The sequence below is a fragment of the Nicotiana tabacum genome, chromosome 13, assembly GCF_000715075.1.
Source record: "Nicotiana tabacum cultivar K326 chromosome 13, ASM71507v2, whole genome shotgun sequence".
In the NCBI taxonomy this organism is placed as follows: Eukaryota; Viridiplantae; Streptophyta; class Magnoliopsida; order Solanales; family Solanaceae; genus Nicotiana; species Nicotiana tabacum.
In genome coordinates, this window is record NC_134092.1 from 8,974,144 (window position 1) to 8,997,796 (window position 23,653).

The 23,653-nt window shown below is 35.9% G+C and overlaps 1 protein-coding gene across 2 annotated transcripts; it reads left to right on the top strand.

Moving 5' to 3' along the window:
* Positions 1–1,370: 1,370 nt before the first annotated feature.
* On the top strand, positions 1,371–11,997 carry LOC107802918 (dihydrolipoyl dehydrogenase 2, chloroplastic). Of its 2 annotated transcripts, none has more exons than XR_001651920.2 (15): positions 1,371–1,849; positions 2,980–3,126; positions 3,760–3,894; positions 3,988–4,105; positions 4,255–4,379; positions 4,713–4,838; positions 4,918–4,998; positions 9,238–9,300; positions 9,383–9,457; positions 9,535–9,613; positions 9,718–9,844; positions 10,342–10,455; positions 10,929–11,042; positions 11,301–11,372; positions 11,532–11,997. XR_001651920.2 is itself a non-coding variant. In XM_016626498.2 (15 exons), the coding sequence occupies exons 1-15, from the start codon at positions 1,529–1,531 to the stop codon at positions 11,577–11,579; spliced, it is 1,719 nt and encodes a 572-aa protein (XP_016481984.1). In that variant the 5' UTR covers positions 1,371–1,528; the 3' UTR covers positions 11,580–11,997. The 2 variants fall into 2 exon arrangements, 1 of the variants encoding a protein (XP_016481984.1); XM_016626498.2 differs by having other exon boundaries at positions 9,718–9,818.
* Positions 11,998–23,653: the final 11,656 nt, after the last annotated feature.

A 23,653-nucleotide genomic window follows, 5' to 3' on the forward strand; every position in this document is an offset into this window, starting at 1 on the left:
CTTATTTATGAAGTAAATAAATAAAAAATATATATAATGATAAAATAATAAGATAATTAAGCACAAAGCTACCGGCACTGAAAAATCTACTGTTCAGGTCTTCAAGTAATGAAAATAAAAAGGAAAAATGTGTCTAACGTTGTATCTAGTATGGACGAAGCAGTAGTTGCAAAAAAACAGTCCACTTTGGTTAGTTTGACCTGTTTGGACATAAATGCGTCAATACAGAAGACTTTTAGTGCACATAATTGCTCAATGTTAGTATTTGTAAATACCTTTTTATTTATTTTTATTTTTTGTGATTCACATTATTTAATTTTTTTTAAATATCAAAAAAGAATTAACTTTTTTTTTCAAAGTTGCCTTTAGATTAAAAAGACTAGGAGTATTTGTTCTATTTTCAATGAACAAATTAAGATTAATATGGCTAATTACATTATTAATTAATACGAAAGAGTAAATTTCTTAATATGTGTGAAAACAACCAAAAACTTACTTAAAGTGGACTGTAGGAAGTACTCCCCCCCGTCTCATATTATCAATCGTTGTTACTAAAAATAGTTGTCTTATATTATTTGTCATTTATAAGTTCAAGACAAAATTAATTATTTTTTTTTCCTTTTTTACGCTTAGTAATAATTATTTTTGAAGATGAAAATAAAATATAAATAGAATAAATGAAGAGAGATTTTATTTTAAGACATAAATAAGGGTAAATAGTCTAATCCCTTTCCTAATTAATACTTCATCCGTTCCAATTTATGTGAACCTGTTTGACTGGGCACGGAGTTTAAGAAAAAAATGAATACTTTATAATTTGTGATCCTAAACAAGTCAAAAAGGGGCTCAGAGTATTTGTGTGGTTATAAAAACTTCTCATTAAAAGGAGAATTCTAAGTTTAAGCTAAATTGTTTTCAAATTTTGAAAGGGGTTATTTTTTTTGGAACGGACCAAAAAGGAAATAGGTTCACATAACTGGAACGTAGAGAGTATTTCTTAAGGGACGTGTAAAAAAGAAATACCACATATAATTTGAGACAGATAGAGTATTTGTTTAGCTATGAGTATAATAATAACAATAACAACAAAGGTTAAGAAAGAATTGTACTTAGGCAGATCTTATCTCTAGCTATAAGTATTTTTAAAAATCAAATTTCAAAATTTGAACATCAAATGAAATATTAAAATACTTATTCATAAAAGAAAAAGAAGTAAAAGAAATTAATACTTTCATGACATATAAAATCTCTAATATAATGTCTGAGTTTAATAATTGATTGTCACCCCTACCTCCTTTTTTTTTTTTTGAATTTTTGTTATCCCAATATAATCGAAAATAATATATTTTTAGAAAAATATCCCTCAAGGTGCACTTTAGTAGCATGCCACGTCACTATTGTTATCCGCTGGACTTATCTATTTCTCAGAGTCTGAATGTCCACTGCAAAGTTTTAGTTGCACGAACTCAGAACTGAACTTTACTTATATTCTGATTCAAATTATAAAATTCTAGAGATTCATTTTGAAATGCATTCATCTATTTCTCTATCTTTTCCTCCTAATTGCTCAGTACTTAAGAGATCACACAAAAACAATCAGTTCGAGCAATTTTCTTTTGCGCCTTTGGATCTTCAGTTTTGTGGACTGCGGAAAGAGGCTGCAGTAAATTTTTCATTTTCGCAGCTTAAACGATGTGAGATTCAGAATTCAGTGAGAATTCTGAGGAATAATGTTGTATCAGCTTCAGTAGCTGACAATGGCAGTGCTCCAACGTCGTTTGATTATGATGTAGTTATAATTGGTGCTGGTGTTGGTGGCCATGGAGCTGCATTGCATGCTGTGGAGAAGGTATAGAACTGCTGTTGTTATAACTTTATCATATTTTATCCCTATTTTATACTATAATTCTTATAGTGTTAGAAAATACAACAACAAACAACAACATACCCGGTGTATTCCCACATCGTGGGTCTGAGGAGTGTAAAGGGCAGACCTTACCACTAGAGGTTATTTTTTCGAAAGACCCCGGCTCAAGAATTTAGTGTTAGAAAATGAAACTAGAAAATAGTACGAACGAAGCATGAGGCTTGTGAACAGACTGTCCTTAAGGATATTCCGTCCATATGGTGAATAGTATAGTTAGGCGTATCCCTAGGATTCACCAAGCTCTTCAAGAAGTAGTTTGGATCAGGCCTCGCATCTATTTTGCGCGCATGGGGAAACTGACCCATTTTCCCTTGCGGCGCAACTCTTGCGCGCGAGCCCAATCACTTTTTCTTGCTCTTTACTAGCCGACTAGAAGGACAATTCTTTATAAAACAAAAGGCGAGCTCTTCCTAATCAATGAGGGACACTCCCTTTTGAGATAACCACTAGTTTCTCCGACAAATATTAGGAGCATTGCAACTCATTTCGTGTAGCTTCTGAATATCTATATTTTAACTTCTCAAGATAAATTGATCTTGTTTGATTCAATTCCAACAGTTAGTCAAATTGATTTTCAATAAGGAAAAGTGCTAAGCAAATTGAGACGGAGGGAGCATAAATTTTTTAAATAGTTTTTAACAGGGCGTTTCATGAATGGAAATGAAAAATAATGGTGACCTCGAATATGCAACTTCTGTCCAACTCGTTTTGCTTTTTCTAGATTTGTTGCACATTTCTAGAACTTTGTTCGTTGGGCATCACTAATCTTTTGCGTGGTAAAAGTTCTTAGTAATATCCTAGTTAGTATTAGGATTCTTTTGACTAGTACGATTCGCCTCATATTCTCATTAAAAAAACAAGGCCTTTTGCATTCTAAAGGAGCTGAAAAAAATTCTTTGAACTCAAATCCACAGAGCACTTTTGTAGCTAATTTTGAGAACCTCATGCTCTTGGCACTTCACTTGCTTTAATAGCATTATTATTGGCTATCCAAAGTTACTAGTTAGTTTTCTTGTATCTCTGACGACTGGAAATTTGTATTATCCTTTAAGGGTCTTAAAACAGCAATCATTGAAGGCGATGTAGTCGGTGGAACTTGCGTAAACAGAGGCTGTGTTCCTTCTAAAGCACTTCTTGCAGTAAGTGGTCGGATGCGGGAACTTAAGAATGAGCACCACTTGAAGGCTTTGGGTTTGCAGGTGATTTCAACTCTTATGCTAAATATCTCTGCATGACTTGGACGTGTTGCAGCATCGAGTAGTTAAATATTCGACCTCACATATATAAGTACTTTCGACAAAAAACTAATCTTTCTTTTGCATTCTATATGATGGTGTTTGTGTACATATAGTGCTTAAGATATTAATTTAATTTATGTATCATATTAGTTGTAGCATAAGAAAATATTATAGTGGCAGAAAAGTTAGTTTGATAGAGAAACATCACATCCAGTTTTAAATTTGAAAAGTTAAAAGAATTTGACTTCTGGCAATTGTGGAAGTTGTATAGAATAACATTGCTAGTGGAATGATGTCAAACATTTTTGAATGTCCGAAAAGGGGAAAAAGTATCATATAAATTGAAATCGAGGTAATATAAATAGTTTGTTACTTATGGTTCCATAACATCCTATATGTCATTTGGATGTCATCTTGGAAAACTTGGTGCACAATTTAAACAACTAGTCTAAAAGTTGGCAAATATTGTCTGTTCACCCTACACTTCCAATCCCCATTCTTCGGTTTGCTTAAATACCATATTTCCTTTTAGACATCCTCATAAATGTGGCCAAGTCTGCTGATTGATCAATCTTTTTCCATGTCTAATGACAGGTTTCAGCGGCTGGCTATGACAGGCAAGCAGTGGCTGATCATGCTAATAATCTTGCCTTGAAAATTCGTAATAACTTGACAAACTCAATGAAGGCACTTGGTGTGGACATTTTGACCGGAGTGGGTACCATAGTGGTAAGTCGACAAATATCCAAGGGAACTTATTCTAGTTTCAATCTTGACCTACATGCTGATGGTTTCAGTCTTTGAACTCCATAATTATTTCAGGGTCCTCAAAGGGTGAAGTACGGTAAAGTTGGTTTTTCTGACAATGAAGTTACCGCAAGGGATATAATCATCGCTACTGGTTCCGTCCCTTTTGTTCCCAGAGGCATTGAAGTTGATGGTATCTTTTTCTTTGTTATTTCCTGCTTCCAACATTGTTCTCTGAGATTCCTTGAAAATTGATACTTGGGATATGCTTCTTTTGAGATGCAGTACCCTTTGGAAGGTGAATCCTCACCATTTAGCCATTTAATTCTTGTTCATTTTCAGGGAAGACTGTTATTACGAGCGACCATGCTCTCAAACTGGAATTTGTCCCCGAATGGATAGCTATAGTAGGAAGTGGTTATATTGGACTTGAATTCAGTGATGTGTATACTGCACTTGGTAGTGAGGTAGTTTCACCTCTTTCTCTTTCGTCTTTCTCTACAACCCGTTCTTTAGTATTGTTCCTTTTCTTTATCGGTTTTTCTTCTCTATGTTCATTTCGCTTTTGAAAGTTGTAGTTACACAAATCTTACTACATCCTTGGTTTAGAATGGCTTAGCCTCTCACCCTTTCCTAAGCTGTTTGCTTCATCTCTGCTTGCTAAGAGAAATATTTTCAACCTTGCTTTCTAGTTTCTAGCATTTCCAAGAGACTTTTGAGCATTAATAGTTGTTTAACCCTGCATTGTGCTTGTTGTCTCTTAAATGTCAGTTTGCACCTAACGGTCATTTTTTTCGCAGGTTACCTTTATTGAAGCTTTAGATCAACTTATGCCCGGATTTGATCCTGAAATTAGTAAGTTAGCTCAAAGAGTTCTCGTAAATCCAAGGAAAATTGATTATCATACTGGAGTGTTTGCAACAAAGGTATTGCTCAGTCTGTTTTATGTAACTTCCACTACAAGTTTCCGAATATCTAAACTATCTTCCCTAATAATTTGTAAAGATCACCCCAGCAAAAGATGGGAGACCAGTTGTTATTGAGCTAACTGATGCCAAGACCAAAGAACTGAAGGAAATTTTGGAGGTAATGCAATATTATTATGCTTTTCTTTTTGGTTTTTATTAGAACAGGTACATGCATTTCACAAAATCTTGTCTGGTGGATATATTGCTATAGGTTTATAATTGTTCCTCGCAAAAAAATGAAGTAATGCAATGTCACGACCCCAATTTCACTGCGTAGGATGTCGTGATGGCAAGCCTAACACTTACTGAATAAATGGCAAAATTCAACCAACAACTATTAAATATGAAACAGAAATTTCTATACAAAGCCAACAATCCCAAAATCGGTAGTACAAGTCATAAGCTCTATTGAGTTCGCTAGAAAATCTCTAAGTACAATTGTTCCGGATTAGAAATAAACAGTACACAAATAGCTTTCGAAGGTGACTCTGAGGCCTGCGAACGCGACGACAGGTATACCTTGAAGTCTCCACAGTAATATCTGATCCGCTATCTAACAATCCACAGACTCCGAAGTACCTGAATCTGCACAAAAATGTGCAGAAGTGTAGTATGAGTACACCACGGTTGGTACCCAATAAGTATTAAGACTATCCTCGGTGGAGTAGTGACGAAGTACAAGTCAAGACACTCACTAGACAAAGTAACATGTGCAGTATAGAAGATAAAGCTAATAATGGAAAGCAGAAATCAGTAAATGACAACAAAATCAACATGTGATATAAATAGTAAAGCAACAAGAACACCGATAAGTATCGTTGAAACCTAATAAGGAACATAGAGGACAATCAATTAATCAAGTCGTGCTAACACAAGATTCACAACGAAATCATCCCGTGATACCTCATCTCATAGTCACAAGTCACGGGTCTCAACCCACCATCATGTACTCACGGCACCTCATGCCCACATCTTGAATCACAACCGCACGGACAACTCACGTGCCAATATCTCAATCCGCCCAGCATGATCACAAGCTCACATTCACAATCCGCCCGACGTAGTCACAGGCTCACAATCACAATTCGCCCGGCATGATCACAAGCTCACAATCACAATCCGCTTAGCATGGTCACAAGCTCACAATCACAATCCGCCCAGCATGATCACAAGCTCACATTCACAATCCGCCCGGCGTAGTCACAGGCTCACAATCACAATTCGCCCGGCATGATCACAAGCTCACAATCACAATCCGCTTGGCATGGTCACAAGCTCACAATCACAATCCGCTCGGCATGGTCGCAGGCTCAATATCAACATGGAAACAGATAATACAAGAACACATGGGCATGATCAATAAATGTCAAGTTTCATACTCCTGAGCTAGTATAAGTGGCATGCTACGGTGTATGCTTGTGCGAGTGCACTACTGCAACCCAAGTCAACAAGTAATATCAAAGACATCGAGTAGCTCATCGAAACAACAAAGCAAGTCAAGTAAGGTGTATGACAAACATAAGGAAAAGCACACCATCATACGAAAATCACCAACATAATGTCTCCAAACCATCACACATCATCCCTGACATAGCCATCCTTATCTCTCTGATAGCCACCTGTATCTCTTCGTGTAATAGCCACCCTTATCACTCCGCCCTGACAATAACATTTACTACATTTATTTCTCCGATAGCCATGTGTATCACTCCGTATAATAGCCACCCTTATCATTCCGCCCGGACAATAACACAATAGCCACCCTTATCACTCCGTACATTCAACAACGGTGAAATGTCACATTTATGCTCCGCATAACAACGGTGAAATGCCACTCTTATACTCCGCATAACGACGGTGAAATGCCACCCTTATACTCCGCATAACAACAACGGTGAAATGCCACCCTTATACTCCGCATAACAACAACCAAAACCACACAACAATTCACAATGCTAACATCACAACAACACGACGTATCAACTCGTAACACAAGTGCCCATAGGCCATAACATTTCCAAAGATCCAACAATATCAATATTTCCACAACAAATAGCCCACGGCTCAAATACAATGTGTATAAAATATTAATAACAACAACTGGAATGAGAAAGTAACTCAACAAGGAACGACACCCCCTTTTTTACACAACTTCAATTAAAATCGATTAATGACTTTGGATAACCTCAATTCCAATTAATTGTTTAAGGATAAACTCAATAGTGAAAGTATTTCCATGAAATGACAAACTTCGACTCCTAGTGTATGAATTAGGCTAACAATGAAACAGATGGTATGAACTAGTACTACATCTAAATGCGTGAGAATAACTTGGCAACAAAAGCGATATCATGTACAACAACTTCAACTAAGAATAACTCCACAATAAAAGAAATCACATAATGATAAAAGTGATAACAACTTCATATAAAGCATATAAGAGCAAACTCGACAAGTAAAGAATGTGACATGTAACGACAACTTCAAATAAAGCATGTGATAATAGACATGACGAATAAAAGATACAACATGTGCTAGCAATTCCAAATTAATACATGAATGAAGCCTAAGAGTCTAAACCGGCCAATTTTCACATATAAGCCCGACTACGTACTCGTCACCTCGCGTACACGGCTTTCACATGACACAAATAGCACAAACGACTCGAATCCTAAGGGTAGTTCCCCCACACAAAGTTAGGCAAGATACCTACTTCAAAGAATCTAAACCGATACTCTAAAATAATCTTCTCGTGTGAAACAATCTCCGTATGGCTCAAATCTAGCCAAAATAACTTAATATCATAAATAACAACCATAGGAAACAATTCCGGATAATAAAGTTTCGATCTTTAATGAAAACTAAAAGTCAACTCTGGGCCCGCACCTCGAAACCCGATAAAATTTACAAAATCCGAATATCCATTCAATTACGAGTCCAACCATACTAATTTCATCCAATTCCGACTCCGAATCGATGTTCAAAACTCAATTATTCTCTTTAGAAAAGTTTTTGATAAAAACCTTCAATTCTCCAATCAAAACATGTATTAATTCACAAATTAACTACTGGAATCATGTTAAAATACAAAAATTAAGATTAGATACTGACCCCTATGAAAATACGAGAAGAACGCCGCGAAAATTACCTCAATCGGAGCTCTAGAACTCAAGATATGCTCAAAATACCAAAAGAACACAGTCTGATCTTTTTATACACAAGCATTTTCGCTTTTGCGCCCAAAAGGCCGCACACATTTTCAGCTGTCATTTCCGCTTTTGCGAACCATTTTTCGCACCTGCGGGGTCGCAGATGCGGATCCAACTTCGCATCTGTGAAGCACCAGCACCAGCTCTCTTCTCCGACACTAAAATGAGCATAACTTACTCCTACGATGTCTAAATTCGACGATTCTTTTTGTTGTGGCTCCGTAATTACGATACGGATCTAATGCTTCAATAAAAACAGAAATTGGAGCTCATTTGCTTAATGTGGTACCATTTATGCTTGAAGAAACGACGCTGAAACATAAAAAACGAGCGCAACACAACCCAAACCTATTCGAAACTCACCCGAGCCCCTCGGGACCCCGTCCGAACATACCAATAAGTCCCAAAACATAACGCGGACCTGCTCGAGGCCTCAAATCACATCAAAACTACGAATCGCACCTCAAATCGAACTTAATGAACTTATGAACTTTCAACTTCTACAACTCGCGCCGAATCATATCAAATCAACTCGGAATGACGTCAAATTTTGCATGCAAGTCTCAAATGACACAACGGAGCTATACCAACTCCCGGAATCGAAATCCGAACCCGATATCAATAAAGTCAACTCCCTGTCAAACCTCTCAACTTTCCAAACCTTTGACTTTCCAACTTTCGCCAAAATGCATCAAATCAACCTACGGGTCTCCAAATCCAAATCCGGACACACGCCTAAGTCCAAAATCACCATACGAAGCTATTGGAATCATCAAAAGACCATTCCAGAGTCGTCTACACAAAAGTCAAACTCCGGTCAAGTCTTGCCACTTAAGTTTCTAAAACAAGAATCATTCTTCCAAATCAATCCCGAATCATCCGAAAACCGAACCCGTCCACACACGCAAGTCATGATACACAATATGAAGTTTCTTGAGACCTTAAGCCACCGAACAGAATGCTAATTCTCAAAACGACCGGTCGGTTCGTTACATGCAATGACATAAATCATTTATTTGGTTCGACTGTTTCCTATCATTTTGTGACTTCTTCATAAATCCCGAGGACTTAAAACGGAATTGTGATCCTTTAATTAATTTGCAGGTTTTTGAATTCAAGAGTGAGTGACCGCTGTTTTCTTTTTATAGGTTGATGCAGCTCTAATTGCGACTGGTAGAGCTCCCTTCACGAATGGTCTTGGACTGGATAATGTACGTCTTTGCATCAAAACACATACAAGAGTCTACATCTTATGCCCGGATTTTATGCATTCTCATGGTCAAACTTTTGCAGATTAATGTGTTGACACAACGAGGTTTTATTCCAGTCGATGAGCGCATGCGAGTTATTGATGCTGATGGAAAATTAGTACGTTGGAACTACCCTATTGTTGATATGCTTTCACATGGCTGTTGATGTTGTTCTTATAATACTTTTACGACTAGGTCCCTCACCTTTATTGCATTGGTGATGCAAATGGTAAAATGATGCTTGCTCATGCAGCTAGTGCTCAGGGAATATCTGGTGTGTATGGAATCCTGTTACTAATATCTTCTGTACAAGTCAAATGTGTTCCTTCAAAGTTAATATCATGTTACAACTCACAACGATCTTTTCTTATGAAATAGTTGTCGAACAAGTCTCTGGAAGAGATCACGTGCTTAATCATTTGAGCATTCCAGCTGCTTGTTTTACTCATCCTGAAATCAGCATGGTTGGGTTGACTGAGGTGAAAACCGAACTTCTCTCAACCGGGTACATCATTGCTAATATGCATTTCGTCTCAAATGCCCATGATATTGAGTAGACATTCTGGAATCGGGCTTTTGGGGTGGGGGGGTGAGGGTGGTTTCATTTTGCCTTTGAAGTTGCTTAATAAGAAAAATGCATTGTGTACGGCTTATATGCTGCACAAACAGTTAATCTATCATGACAGGTAGAGGTAAATGCCATAACTTGAAGCCTCTTTCTTCAGGATGTAGTCATTTTATTTTCCAAAAAAATACTTTTCTTGTAAATCAGCTTGTTGTGTCAACATTTAACTCTCTGCCACTTAAATTTTGCTGTCTCTGTGTTGGTAGTACTCTGTTATGTTCAAGTTCCTTCGCAAACACCACATCATGTTATGCTTCTAATTGTCTCTGGGTGTTTGTTAAGCATTGGCAGAGGATGCTAACTATTTGCCATGGTTGGTGAGGAGAACTATTGTAGCAAACTGTTATAATTAGGTTTTTTACTGACTTCTTTTGCAGCCACAAGCTCGAGAGAAAGCTGAAAAGGACGGGTTTGAGATAAGCATTGCAAAAACAAGTTTTAAGGCCAACACAAAAGCACTTGCAGAAAATGAAGGGGAAGGACTTGCAAAGGTTCTACTCACTCTTTTGATTATTTCTTTCCATCATTTTCACGAAGAGATGAACTCCGCTAGCTTCCGATATGGTTCTGATTTGCGACTCTTGCTACCTTCCCTTTTACATGATATGACTAGCAAAAAGCTGCATACTATTGCTATCTGAAGCATCATTTCATCAGCTAACTAATTCTAATTAAGGATTTCAAACATCAGAAGACAAAATACCTGAGATAGTGAGATTCCACGTGTTCAACAAAGTTGATATGGCTAGAGATTTGGTTATATTATAATCTAGGAGGCATATTTTTTGATTCAATAGGTATATCGTCTAACTTGCAGATCCATTTGTCATCAATCTTCTATATTCTTTATTCTTTTTTTTTTCTTTTTTTTTTTTTGAGAAATGGTAAGACAGTCTTCTATATTGTGATTAAGATTATTTCGGATTTGAGATTTTCTGACTTCTTTACTGCTTATTTGATACAGTTGATATACAGACCGGACACGGGGGAGATTCTTGGAGTTCATATCTTTGGTATGCATGCTGCAGACCTCATTCATGAAGCATCGAACGCCATGGCATTGGGAACAAGAATTCAGGTTATCCATTACACGAGGCTACTACTAAATAATTTATCTCTGAGAAAGTTTATCTATTCCCTCTGTTGGGAGACAGTTCTAGTGCTCACGTCCGTTCTCTTCTTTTTAATTTTGTTTTCTGGGAGGAAATATATCTAGAATCTACAGTTATCCGTTCAGCGGGAAATAAGCCACTACTTGCTTTGTTTATCAATCTTATGAGAGTTTACGTGCCAAAGCAAGAGAATGTTGACTAGTTTTATTTCTGTCATCTGACAGGATATAAAGTTTGCAGTGCATGCACATCCAACATTGTCTGAAGTACTTGATGAACTATTCAAATCAGCTAAGGTAAGCCATCTGAAAAATCTGGGTAATGGTTTCCTTTTGTTTCTAGGAACTTTCGCCAGGGCGAGTAAGAAATTCAGACTTTATCGTATATTTAAACTTGATAAATTAATAACTTTTCGGCCTACATTAGCTAATGGAATTGGAATCTTGTTCCACAAGGTAAACACTCAAGACCATAGCTCAGTGCGTGAACCAATTGCTATCTAGAGTTGTGAAGTCGGGAATTTTTGAGGAAACAACTGCATTGCGGGTTTAAGCCAGAGCTCATCTTCCATAAAACATAGAAAGGGGATAAGGATAGATTCGGATAGATCGTTGCATTTCAGGAGCGCCAATGGATTTCCATGGGAGTAGATATACTGATTCCAGGATATTGCGCAAGGCCTAGGAATGACAATAAGATGAGGTGCAAATCAACATTCAAACTGCTGCTGCACCCAAGAGCCTGTCCTCATATTTTAAACCTTTCACCAATCATTTTAGGTTGTATTTTGCATTGGGAGTCCTAAAATGTACAGGGATTGCCCATGGGCAATCCCTCTATTGGTTTATGCTTTGGATGGACTGTGTGTATTATTTTTCCATCTTCCTTTTTATCAAGTGCAGCTCTAATAAATTACTGAAATGACCATCTTTCCTGCTGCAGTTTTCTTCATTTTTCTTCCTTCTGCTCATTTCCAGAACAAGTGATTCAGGGGTTACATTTGCTTTCACATGGCTCATGTTACAATTAGATTCCGTAGATTGAAATCCATTGTTCCTTGAGCCGAGAGTATATCGGAAACACCTTGAGCCAAGAGTATATCGGAAACAGCTTCTAGCCTCTCTATCTCTATAAAGTAGAGGTAAAGTGCATGAAAATACACCGGATTTGTTTGTTGTTGTAGTAGATTGAAAAATTACATAAAGGCGACTCTTGAAGCAAGTTCATTAGTACTATTAACTAATCCAGTAAAACTTGCGTTCGTAAGTTTAGATCAACATCTCAAGTTGTAATTGTGGAGGTGACAAATCACAAGGCCAATTGAACGAACTTGAGTCTGCAGGACTCAAACACTTCACACTATATGATCAAATAGTGGTTTTTTTTTTTGCCAATTAGACCATTCCATCACTGTGATAATATAACTAAGCAAAAAAACTAAATAAAAATATCCAGATCGAACGTGAAACAAAAAAATAGGATTTTGTGAGTGATAATAAGAATGAATTGGAAAGAGGCATTGATTAAAAGGAAAAGTTGGTCTCCATACTTGATAAAATACTAGTTCCAATAAGTTGCGACCATAATTTCAAAACAACCAAGATTAAGTTCCCAAAATCAAATTACAGTACCAGCAATAATCAAAAGGCCTATTACTCTAATTGTTTTTACTCTTCACTAGCAGATTCGACGTTCTTGTTGTTGTTGTGCTTCCTAGCATACCTCTGGTTCCTCAAGAACTTGGGATCCATCTGCATTTACACAAAAATTAACAAACTTAGAATACAACGAGATATGCTTTTACATCGTTACATCAAGATATCGACCGGTGTTTTATAAGTAAAACAACATACCCAGTATTATCCATGTGGGGTCTAGGGAGGGTAGTGGGTACGCAGACATTAACCCTACCTTGTGAGAATAGAGAGGCTATTTCCAATAGAAACTAGGCTCAGGTGTTTTTACAAGTAAAAAGGACAAAAAAAAAAACTAGGTCCATGAGGCTTAAAGCAAAAAGAGAAGTGAAGCACTGACAGAGGCAGATTCCGCTTTAAGCGTAGAGCTCTAAAGCAAATAAAGCATCGGCTTTGATGAATAAAGGCACAAATGAAGAAAAAAACAAATGTATGTGGTGGTCTAACTCTAATAATTATAAACATGAATAACAAATATACAGACACTGAAGAGCCCGCTAAGCGAGGCAAAGCGCTCAACATGTTTTGTACCTCGCGCTAGTGCTTAAACGATTTAAGCATGCCTTTGACAACACAGGTTCTTACCACGACCACAAGTTAATATAAAACAAAAAATTGATTCACAATCAAATATTTATAAATATTTAGTTAATTTCTTAACACATACAGAATCTGGGCAAAAGCTAACGGGTTCGGGTGACCCCTAACTTCCAAGCTAGGTCTGCACGTGGAAACACATACTTAAGATAAATTTAAAAAAATACCAAAAACTACATGAACTTAGAACCTAAGTTGAGCGGACTTTTCAAATCAGCTGCCGTACCCGTGTTGGATCCTCCGAAAATACACTATTTTTGGAGGATCCAACACGCACCCATCGACATTCTCGGAGAGTACGAGCAACATAGCTTAGAACAATAATATATTAATTAAAATAACTAATTTCAGCATCCAATATTTAATGCTGATATTAATCTAACTCGAACCCGTCTTTTTTGTTTAGTTATGTGCTTTGGCTTTTATAACATAGACATCCACATACATCATCAGTCCCAAAATGCTTCGCACGCTTTGCTTACCAACATTCAAAAATAAATTCCAAATATTTTGAAATGAAAAAATTTGCTACAGTTCCAAAATACCCATATTTCAGTTTAAAATTAAAAAATCTATCCCGATTTAGCTGTGATAGTTAGTCAAATTAACTCTAAGTAAGCTAAAAGTTTCAAATAAATTGGAACAAAGGGAATAATTTTCACGAAAAACAACATCAGTAAATAAAAGTAAAAAAAAAAAGGTGGGTATTATTTATACATACCCCTTTGGTGGAGCTATGACGGTGTTTCCTGGGTTTCTTGATTCCATTCCTGTGAGCCTTGTACGACTGATTGTGAGCTGTGTGGTTCTTCGACTTGGCCATTTTTGGTCCTTGATTTCACAAACAACTGCAGAGAGTTAAGAAAAAGAACAAAATTCAAAAGAGTTTATCACAAAATTTCACGATTTTACAGTAAAAATAAATGCACGAAAAGGAGCAAAAGAAGAGATTGAAATACCTGCAGCCGGCGTTTAGGGTTTTGTAGCGATGAGGAAGTGAAATGGAATGACTTTGGGTTCTTATTGCTGCCCTATAATAAAATGAAAGGCCTGGGCTTTCTGTTTTAGGCCTTGGGCTTTTAACTGAAATAAGCCCAATCTCATGTTCCACATTAAAAATTAAAAATAAATAAAATTTCACCGAACCTTTTAACATGAAAATTGAGAAGACAGGTGAAAATATTTACAACAACACACGCATTGTGTCTCATTATGTGGGGGGTTCGGGAAGAGTAACTTAAACGCATGCTTTAACTTTATTTTAATGGAGATAAAAATATTGTTCTCGATAAATTATCGGTTCAAAAAAAATAATTCACAACAGGTTTGAAAAAGAAAAATAATAATGAAAAAGTCATGTTAAACATATGAGAGTTGGTTTGGATTATTTATTTAAACGTGGTTGATAGGTATCAACTATCAAGTGTTAAAAAAACTTTTAGGTAGTATCAACCGGTGGCGGACCCAGGTGGTGGCTAGCGGGTTTAATTGAACCCGCTTCGTCAAAAACTAATACTGTGTATATGTATAAATTAGAATTAAAACTGTGTAAATTTTGTATAAATATTTTATTTGAACCCACTTGATAACTACTATTTTACGACTAAAGTTATATACTTCTAAAATTGAACCCGCTTGCACAAAATCCTGGGTCCGCCACTGGTATCAACTATCAAGTGTTAAAAAAACTTTTAGATGCTGAAACTGATCTAAAAAATATGTAGTTATAGATTTGGAATATAATATGTGAAGGTGTTTGATTGGACATCGAATTTAAAAAATGAAGGAAGACCTGTAGAACTTATGATCTAATACAAATCATAAAATTTGTTTGGCTAAAAAATATTGTAATATAATTCGGAGCAAAAACAACGGATTGTGTACCTTAAATTCGCAGCGGATATTGTTGTTGTTGCCACCAAAAGAATCTGCCCCAAGTCTCCTTTGATTTCACTAGGAAATCAAGGTTAAAGTTCACAAACTAAATGTCTTTTAGTGTGATGATGTAATCTAGAAAGTCGGGATTGTTTTTCCTTCTTTCTGATTTTTCCTTTTTGTTTTCTACGTAATGTCTCTCGTGCTCTCACTTTTGAAGTAGAAGGCTTCCCCCTTTTTTATTAGGAGAGGTTGAGCAGTTATCATATAATTGTTCCCTCTCCTTTTTAAAAAGAATTTGAACAGTTATAACCGTTCCCCCTCCTTTTAAGGATAAGGTTGAACAGTTATAACACAATTGTTCATCCTTTATTTAAAAAACCAGATAATCCTTTATTTATGGGTCGGGTAAGATTGGATCGGGTCGGTTCACATGGGCGACCCACGATCCCAAAAACTTACATCTCCCACTTCGCACATGGTGGAAAAGACCCAAGCCAATATTACATCAACTAGACATACAATTCATACGATAAATAGTTCATGCGACCTGTGAGCATCAAGGCTTGCCTTCAAGGTTTTATAAGCCCTATATAGGAATTCAATCACGTATGGAATGAATTCACTTTTAATATGAGGATATCAGTACTCACAATACCCCAGACTTTACTACTTCAGTAGTTACTCATTTGATCTCTCATCCTCTTTAAGAGGTGAACTCGAGTTCAAGTTTAACTTTATATACACAATTACGCTTGACATCTATATGGTCAGCGTAATAGCCGACTTGTGTACACAAGTCAGATTATTTTAATTTAATCATCTTCCCTTTCTACTCGAATCTATTTGTTCCAAATCAACTACTTTCCTAGACATGCACTGCACTGCCGAATCATTCATGGCTATTAGTGACATGCTAAAGTAGCAACATTGATTGAAATTTCAAGAAACAGTAAAAGGTCAAAGGGTATTCCAATGAAAAGTTAATTTTAACTTTTCAGGGTCTCACACAATGAAGAAGCAGGGAACCATTCTTTCATTAACCCACTGGTCGCTTAACACACGTGGTATGAAACACGTGCTACGATGTTTTCACCTTATCCTGGTGCATGTGTCTCATTTCTTTTAATTATCCAACATCGTACAGACCTTGGTCTAGACACCTCTTGATGTCTAACCCGAGTTTCTCTCTTCTGTGATCCTCAAACCCATTTTCTTAGAGAGACTCTTGTCTGGTTTATAAAACAAGTCATAGCATGACAGTGAAAATTATCTCTTCACGTTCTCTGACGTAAGAGGCAATTGCTTGTGTGTGAGAGCCAATCTCGCGACTTGTTCGATAAATTTTATTTCTAAAACATTATCACATGCATATGAGACATAAATTCAATAGTCTTACTTTGATGAGAATATCATAACAACATAAATATCATCATTTCCTACGCAAACCTAGAGCCTTAACATGTTTTTCAAACAGGTCTCTAGATATGGCCTTTGTAAAAAGAACAGCTATCATTTCGCGAGTAGGAATGTATTGTAAATTCACTTCTCCACTTGCTACTATGTCTCTCATAAAGTTATATTTGATATCAATGTGTTTGGTTTTACTGTGATACTTAGGATCCTTTGTATATGCGATGGCCGCCTGACTGTCGCAATATAAAGTCATGAGACCCTTAGAATTATTTGCAACATTCAAATGCTCAAAGAATCTCTTTAACCAAACAGCTTCTTGTACTGTAGATGCACAAGCTACGAATTCAGATTCCATGGTTGAAAGTGTTGTGCAAGTTTGTTTCTTACTTTTTCATGAAATAGCACCACCATTAAGTAAGAAAGCATAACCGGAGATTGATTTTCTATCATTCCGATCACCAGCCCAATCAGCATTTGTGTTACCTCTCAAGAGTAAATCAAATCCACTATAGCATAGTGAATAATCTACAGTTCCCTTCAGATATCGGAATATTCTCTTCACTGCCTTCTAATGATCTCTTCCGGGATTAGATTGATACCCACTTACCAGACCTACGGCATAACAAATGTCTGGACGAGTACACATCATAGCGTACATCAGACTCCCGATAGCACTAGAATATGAAACTCGAGACATGTCTTCCTTTTCTTTTTCAGTCTTTGAACACATTTTAAGGCTTAAAGTTTCACCTCTTGCTATTGGAGTATCCATATGCTTGCAACTATTCATTCGAGAGTGTTCCAAAAAATTTTTTATGTATGTTTCTTGAGATAGACTCAAAAACTTTTTTTTTTGGGAACGATCTCTTTGAATTTTAACACCCAATATATAGTCTGCTTCACCCATATCTTTCATGTCAAATTATTTTGAAAGCCATGACTTAACAGTTTTTACATACTCTATATTATTTTCGGCTAATAAAATATCATCCACGTAAAGAGAAAGAATTACAAACTTTTCATTGGACTTTTTCACATAGATGCAATGATCTTCATCGATCATGGTGAAATAAAATGAAATCACCTCCTTATGAAATCTCAGGTACCACTGCCTTGAAGATTGCTTTAGGCCATAAATTGTTCTTTTCAATTTACAAACTTTCTTTTCTTGGCCTTTAACAACGAAACCTATAGGTTGTTCTATGTAGATTTACTCGTTTAGTTCTCCATTGAGAAAAGCGGTTTTCACATCCATTTGGTGTAATTCTAGATCTAAACGTGCAAAAATATCCAAAAGTAATCGTATAGAGGTAAACTTCACAACTGATGAAAAAGTTTCCTCATAATCTATTCCAGCTTCTTGAGTAAAACTTTTTGCCACCAATCGTGCTTTGTGTCTTTCTATTGACCCATCCGATTTGTGTTTAACTTTGAGAATCCATTTATTCCCAATAGCTCTACGTCCCTGAGGAAGGTCAACTAGATCCCAGACTTTATTGGTTTTCATGGACTCTAATTATTCTTTCATCGCTTTTAACCATTTATCCTTTCTAGGGCTCGATAAAGCCTCAGTCACAGAATTAGATTCATCCAATTCTGTCGGAAATACCAAGAAAACATAATCCTCAATCTCATAAGATCGTTTAGGTACACCTTTTCTTGTACTCTTATGTAATCGAAGTTCAGATTCCTCTATTGGATTTTGGGATTCAAAACTCCCACTTGGATCGGGAACCATTTCTTGATCCATTGATCTATCAAGTATGTCTGATGACATTATCTGATCTTCTGAATTCAACATTTCGTAGAGAGGCTCACCTTCATTTATTTCACCCTTATTGGGAAAATTATTTTCCAAAAATCTGTCATCTCGTGATATAATTTCTGTAATACTTTCATCCTCTAATTCATCAATGAACACATACCCTTTGGAGAGTTCTGAGTATCTACTAAAGATACATTTCTTTCCTTTTGGACTTAGTTTACCAAACTCACCAAAACGATCTTTAATATATGTAGCACAACCCCAAGGTCGTAGATCATTCAAGTTTGTTTTATGACCAGTCCAAAATTCATAAGGAGTGGAAGATGCTGATTTAGAAGGTATTTTATTCAATATGTAGGCCGCAGTCAATAATGCATCTCCCCGAAAAGAGATAGACAAATTTGCCCGCGCCATCATTGATCTTATCATGTCCAATAATGTTCTATTCCTTCTTTCAGCTACACCATTTTGTTGAGGTGTATAAGGAGTAGTTAACTGTCTGATAATGCCCTTTACAGTCCATAATTCTTCAAATTATTTTGACAAATATTCACATCCTCGGTCGGTTCTTAAAACCTTTATACTTTTATCTAATTGATTTTCAACTTCATTCATATATCTTTTAAAGCACTCAAGTGCTTCAGATTTATGAAAAATCAAATAGACATTACCAAAGCGCGTTAAATCATCAATAAATGTAATGAAGTATGCAGCACCAGACCTTGCCCTCATATTCATTGGACCACAAATATCAGAATGGATTAATTCAAGTGGGAATTCAGCTCTTTTGGCCTTCCCAAATGGTTTACGCGTAATCTTTCCAGCAAGACAATTTTCACAAGTTGGCATATCAATTTTGGAGAAAGAACCTAAATGCCCTGCCTTTGCCAACCTATTCATTCGATCTTGCCCCATGTGACCTAATCTTGCATGCCATGTAATAACATCTATATCATTGTTACTTGAATAACATGCCATTACACAATGATCAACATAATAGTCATAAGTTGAAAGATTACAATCTAAAATGATAAAACGATCATAACGAAGTCCAAAACCATATAAAACATTATCTAGAGATATTCTTACACCATTGCGACCAAAAAACAAATCGAAACCAACATCCAATAGAACAAAGACAGATACTAAATTTTGTCGAATCTTTGGAGCATATAAGACGTCATGCAACATCAAAGATCGGTCACCACTCAAGTCTACTTTGCAAGTGCCTATTCCTTTGACTTCAAGTCTAGCATTATTTCCTACATAAATCCACCTTTATACAGGTGAAACTCGACGAAACTCCACAAACGCTTCTCGATCTCGACTCATGTGGTCGGTGGATCCTGAGTCTACAATACACATATGATAAAATTCAGTTAGTAAAGAAGTGCTTGAAACATACACATCACTCAGAGATGCGTTTAGGAATGCTACCTTTTTCGGCTCGGTACATTCACGAGCAAAATGCCCTAGAACTTGACAATTGTAGCACTTCATTTTGCTTTTGTCTCTCTTCTTGAAAAACCATTTTCCCTTCTTGGAATTTGGTTTGTTCTTTTTCGCAGAGGGTCCTTCTTCGGTTTCCTTACCCTTTCCTTTCTTTTTCAAATTTTTCTTGCGCTTGCAGCCTGAAGATTTTATACCACTAGATTCAGCCACAAAGGCATTAGAAGCAGCTTTAGCAGCACCAAGTCGCTCGTCTTTAAGTTCAACATGTCGAGCAACATCAGGAAAAGAATTTATACTTGTATTGTGGGTCAAGTTAACCTTCAAATGTTCCCAACTATTGGGAAGAGACCGGATCACTGCCTGAACCTGTTGCTCATCCGAGAGAACGTGACCAGCACTCTTGAGTTGTGCTATCATGTTTGACATCACCTTAAGGTGTTGTTTGATGCTTTGATCATGACATTTTTTGAAATGTCAAACTTGATAGTCGGCTCTCTAAGGCAGGTCACAGAAGTACCCCCATATGTTCCTCGTAAGTGTGCCCACATGTCATGAGCATTAGGAAATTCCTCACATTCACGAATCAATTCATCAACCACAGAACTCACAATTATTCCACGTGCAATGGAATCTGTCCTTTTCCAAGCTTTGTAAGCTTCAAGATCTCTTCTGTGTTGAGCTGTGTTACCCTCTTCTGGTTGACTTAGAACATGATTTATGCCTTCGAGAGCGTTCTGCTCATCTAGGGGCATACCATATCTTACGGGCATACCATATCTTACGACTCCAGATGTCGTAATTGTCACTATTTAGTTTTTCACTTTTGGTTAAGTCCGCAATAATACTTTTTGATGCCATGTCTGTAATTAAGAGACAATCACGCAGGTTTATTTATCAATTATGCATGTGTCATACACATTCAAGCAAATTAATTCTAATGAAGGTTTCACATTTAGTGTAAAATCGAAAGGATATGTAAGTATCCAATTATCATCTACGATCGAAATATTTAACCAAAATTAGAAATCAATTTCTTAATGTGCATTAATTTGATGAAGACTATAATTACTAGAATTTTGAGTCTTATTATTAACACCATATTCTAGAGTAACATAGAATAACAACCAATCCAAAATAGGATAAAACACAGAGATATATATTCATAATATATCAAAATAAAACAAAGGAGTTCATAAAAAAAACACTTAACTAAATTAAGTTATCATGAGAAATTTCTACCCATCTCACTCCTAGAGCCACCAAGAACCTCCATAATGATTCATTAGGCCCAATTTCGTCATAGATTTCAATAAGTTCATTCTTCCAGAAATCTGATAAAGAATGATACAGAATGACGAAGGCATCCCTATCCTCAACACTAAGTAATTTGCTACGAATTTCATCTAATTTTATCCTAAAAAATATGAGAAAATCAAGCAAAGAGTCGAAAGGAGCCATTTTTTTTTCTTGAAATCCTCAAGAAGTCTTCCTCCTTCCCTTTTACGTGCCCTTATTTCTCTGTTTAGATTCTGCTTCATCCTTGAATCATTTCTTATGACTTCAGGTTCTGAATCTGAATCAACTAGAGTTTTGATCCTCTTGCGACGCATTCTTCTACTATTTCTTTTGCTCCTCTATCAATATCACTCCCACTTGGAGCAATTTGAGCATGTTCCCATTCAGCCATATCTGAGATAGGAACAAGAAATCAGAAATATGGTTGTTACCATTTAATGCGACAACGTATGTCACAAATTTCTGGTAGAAGACAAAAAGGATCATAAAAGGGGTTTTTAAGTTGGAAGTTTCTGTTTTTCACATATAATATATTTTCAGAAAGCCCAAAACGAGTAGAAAGTGATTATATAAGTTTTAGGCAAAAAAATTTAACAAGTTATTTCTAAAACGCTGAAAACAGAAGCAGTTTTTCGTCAGAAAAATAGTCAAAAACTGTCAATCTTCAAAAAATCATATCTCACTCGTTTTTAATCTATTTTTAACATATAATATATTTTCGGAAAGCACAAAATGAGAAGATCATGAGTGTATAAGTCTTAGGCCAAAATATTTAACAAGCGATGGCCAAAACGTAAAAAATCAGAAATAATTTTCTCTAAACTTGTCAAAAATTAGCCAACAAAAAAAAATCTCAACCTAAACTTATAAAACAGCGTTCTCAAGACAATTTACATGAATAACTGGATCATTCAACCATGCTCTGATACCAATGTAATATAATTCAAAGCAAAAATAACATATTGTGTACCTTAAATTCGCATCGGATATTATTGTTGTTGCCACCAAAAGAATCTGCCCCAAGTCTCCTTTGATTTCAGTAGGAAATCAAGGTTAAATTCACAAACTAAATGTCTTTTAGTGTGATGATGTAATCTAGAAAGTCCAGATTGCTTTTCCTTCTTTCTGGTTTTTCTTTTTTATTTTCTACGTAATGTCTCTCGTGCTCTCACTTTTGAAGCAGAAGACTTCCCCTTTTTGGTTAGGAGAGGTTGAGCAGTTATCAGATAATTGTTCCCTCTCCTTTTCAAAAAGGATTTGAACAGTTATAACTGTTCCCCCTCCTTTTAAGGATAAGGTTGAACAGTTATAACACAACTGTTCATCCTTTATTTAAAAAAATAGATAATCCTTTATTTATGGGTCGGGTAAGATTGGATCGGGTCGGTTCACATGGGCGACCCACGATCCCAAAAACATACAAATATCTCATTAAAGGTAAAAAAATAATTTAAGTTAAATTATTACTAAATATAAAAAGGTATTATTCTTTTTTAAATTAATTTTAAAAAAGAGTGTCACATAAATTGAGACCAAGAATTAACACTTAGTATATTTGATAAGGATATGCTCATAAGTACTTTGCATACTTAAAATGATTGAAATATCTTTAAAATAACTTTGAATCAGTGAACTCATACATGCTTGAACGATATTAATAAAAGGAATTTTTTCGTTCCTATACACTATTTGAAACCTTATTATGAAAAATGCCCATGTTTTTGAATTTACCTGACCTAAACACATTTTAGCTACAAAATATATACATTTGTTTAAACTAGAATCCTTTTTGCGATAGTCTTCCTTATTTAGACGCGGGATTTTGGTATCGCTTATATTTCAATTAGAGATTTTATTGACGCAATCATCGCAACATAATCAAGGCAACATATTTGTAGTATCCTTATATTCTCTAGTTTTCTCTGGTTTACTTTGGGTTTCATAAACAAAGGTTTTGAAGAAAATAATTGTAAATAATTAGCTACAATTGAATTGAATTTCGCAACATAATATCAAAATTAGCGATTATACTTTAGCTCAATGGTCGGTGGGATAGCGTTGGGAGATACAAAGATTTTGACGTTGACAAAATGGTAGTCAATGACGGTTCAAATTATAGTCAGTTGAGTTCCGCAATTGTAGAGCATCTACGATACCTCCTAAAAAATCATCGAAATCAAATACACTGCCAATGAACGTTGTCCTCCAATGGAAATTCGAAGTGATATGGGAGTTCGAGTGTATATGGAGACGAAAAAAGGAAAATAAAAACTTAGGAATATATCTGATGTGTATAACAGTGGGCGATTTCGATTTGGAATGCAGTATGTCGAATGCGAGTACAATTGCAGGTTTGCTCTGTTTTTCAGTGCTGATATTTTTTTAATTTCAAGTGTTCTACAATTTTACTACAAATTATCTATAATTTTACTACATAACAAATGTAATTCAACTGTTATCATAGTCTGTACAAGCATTCTGT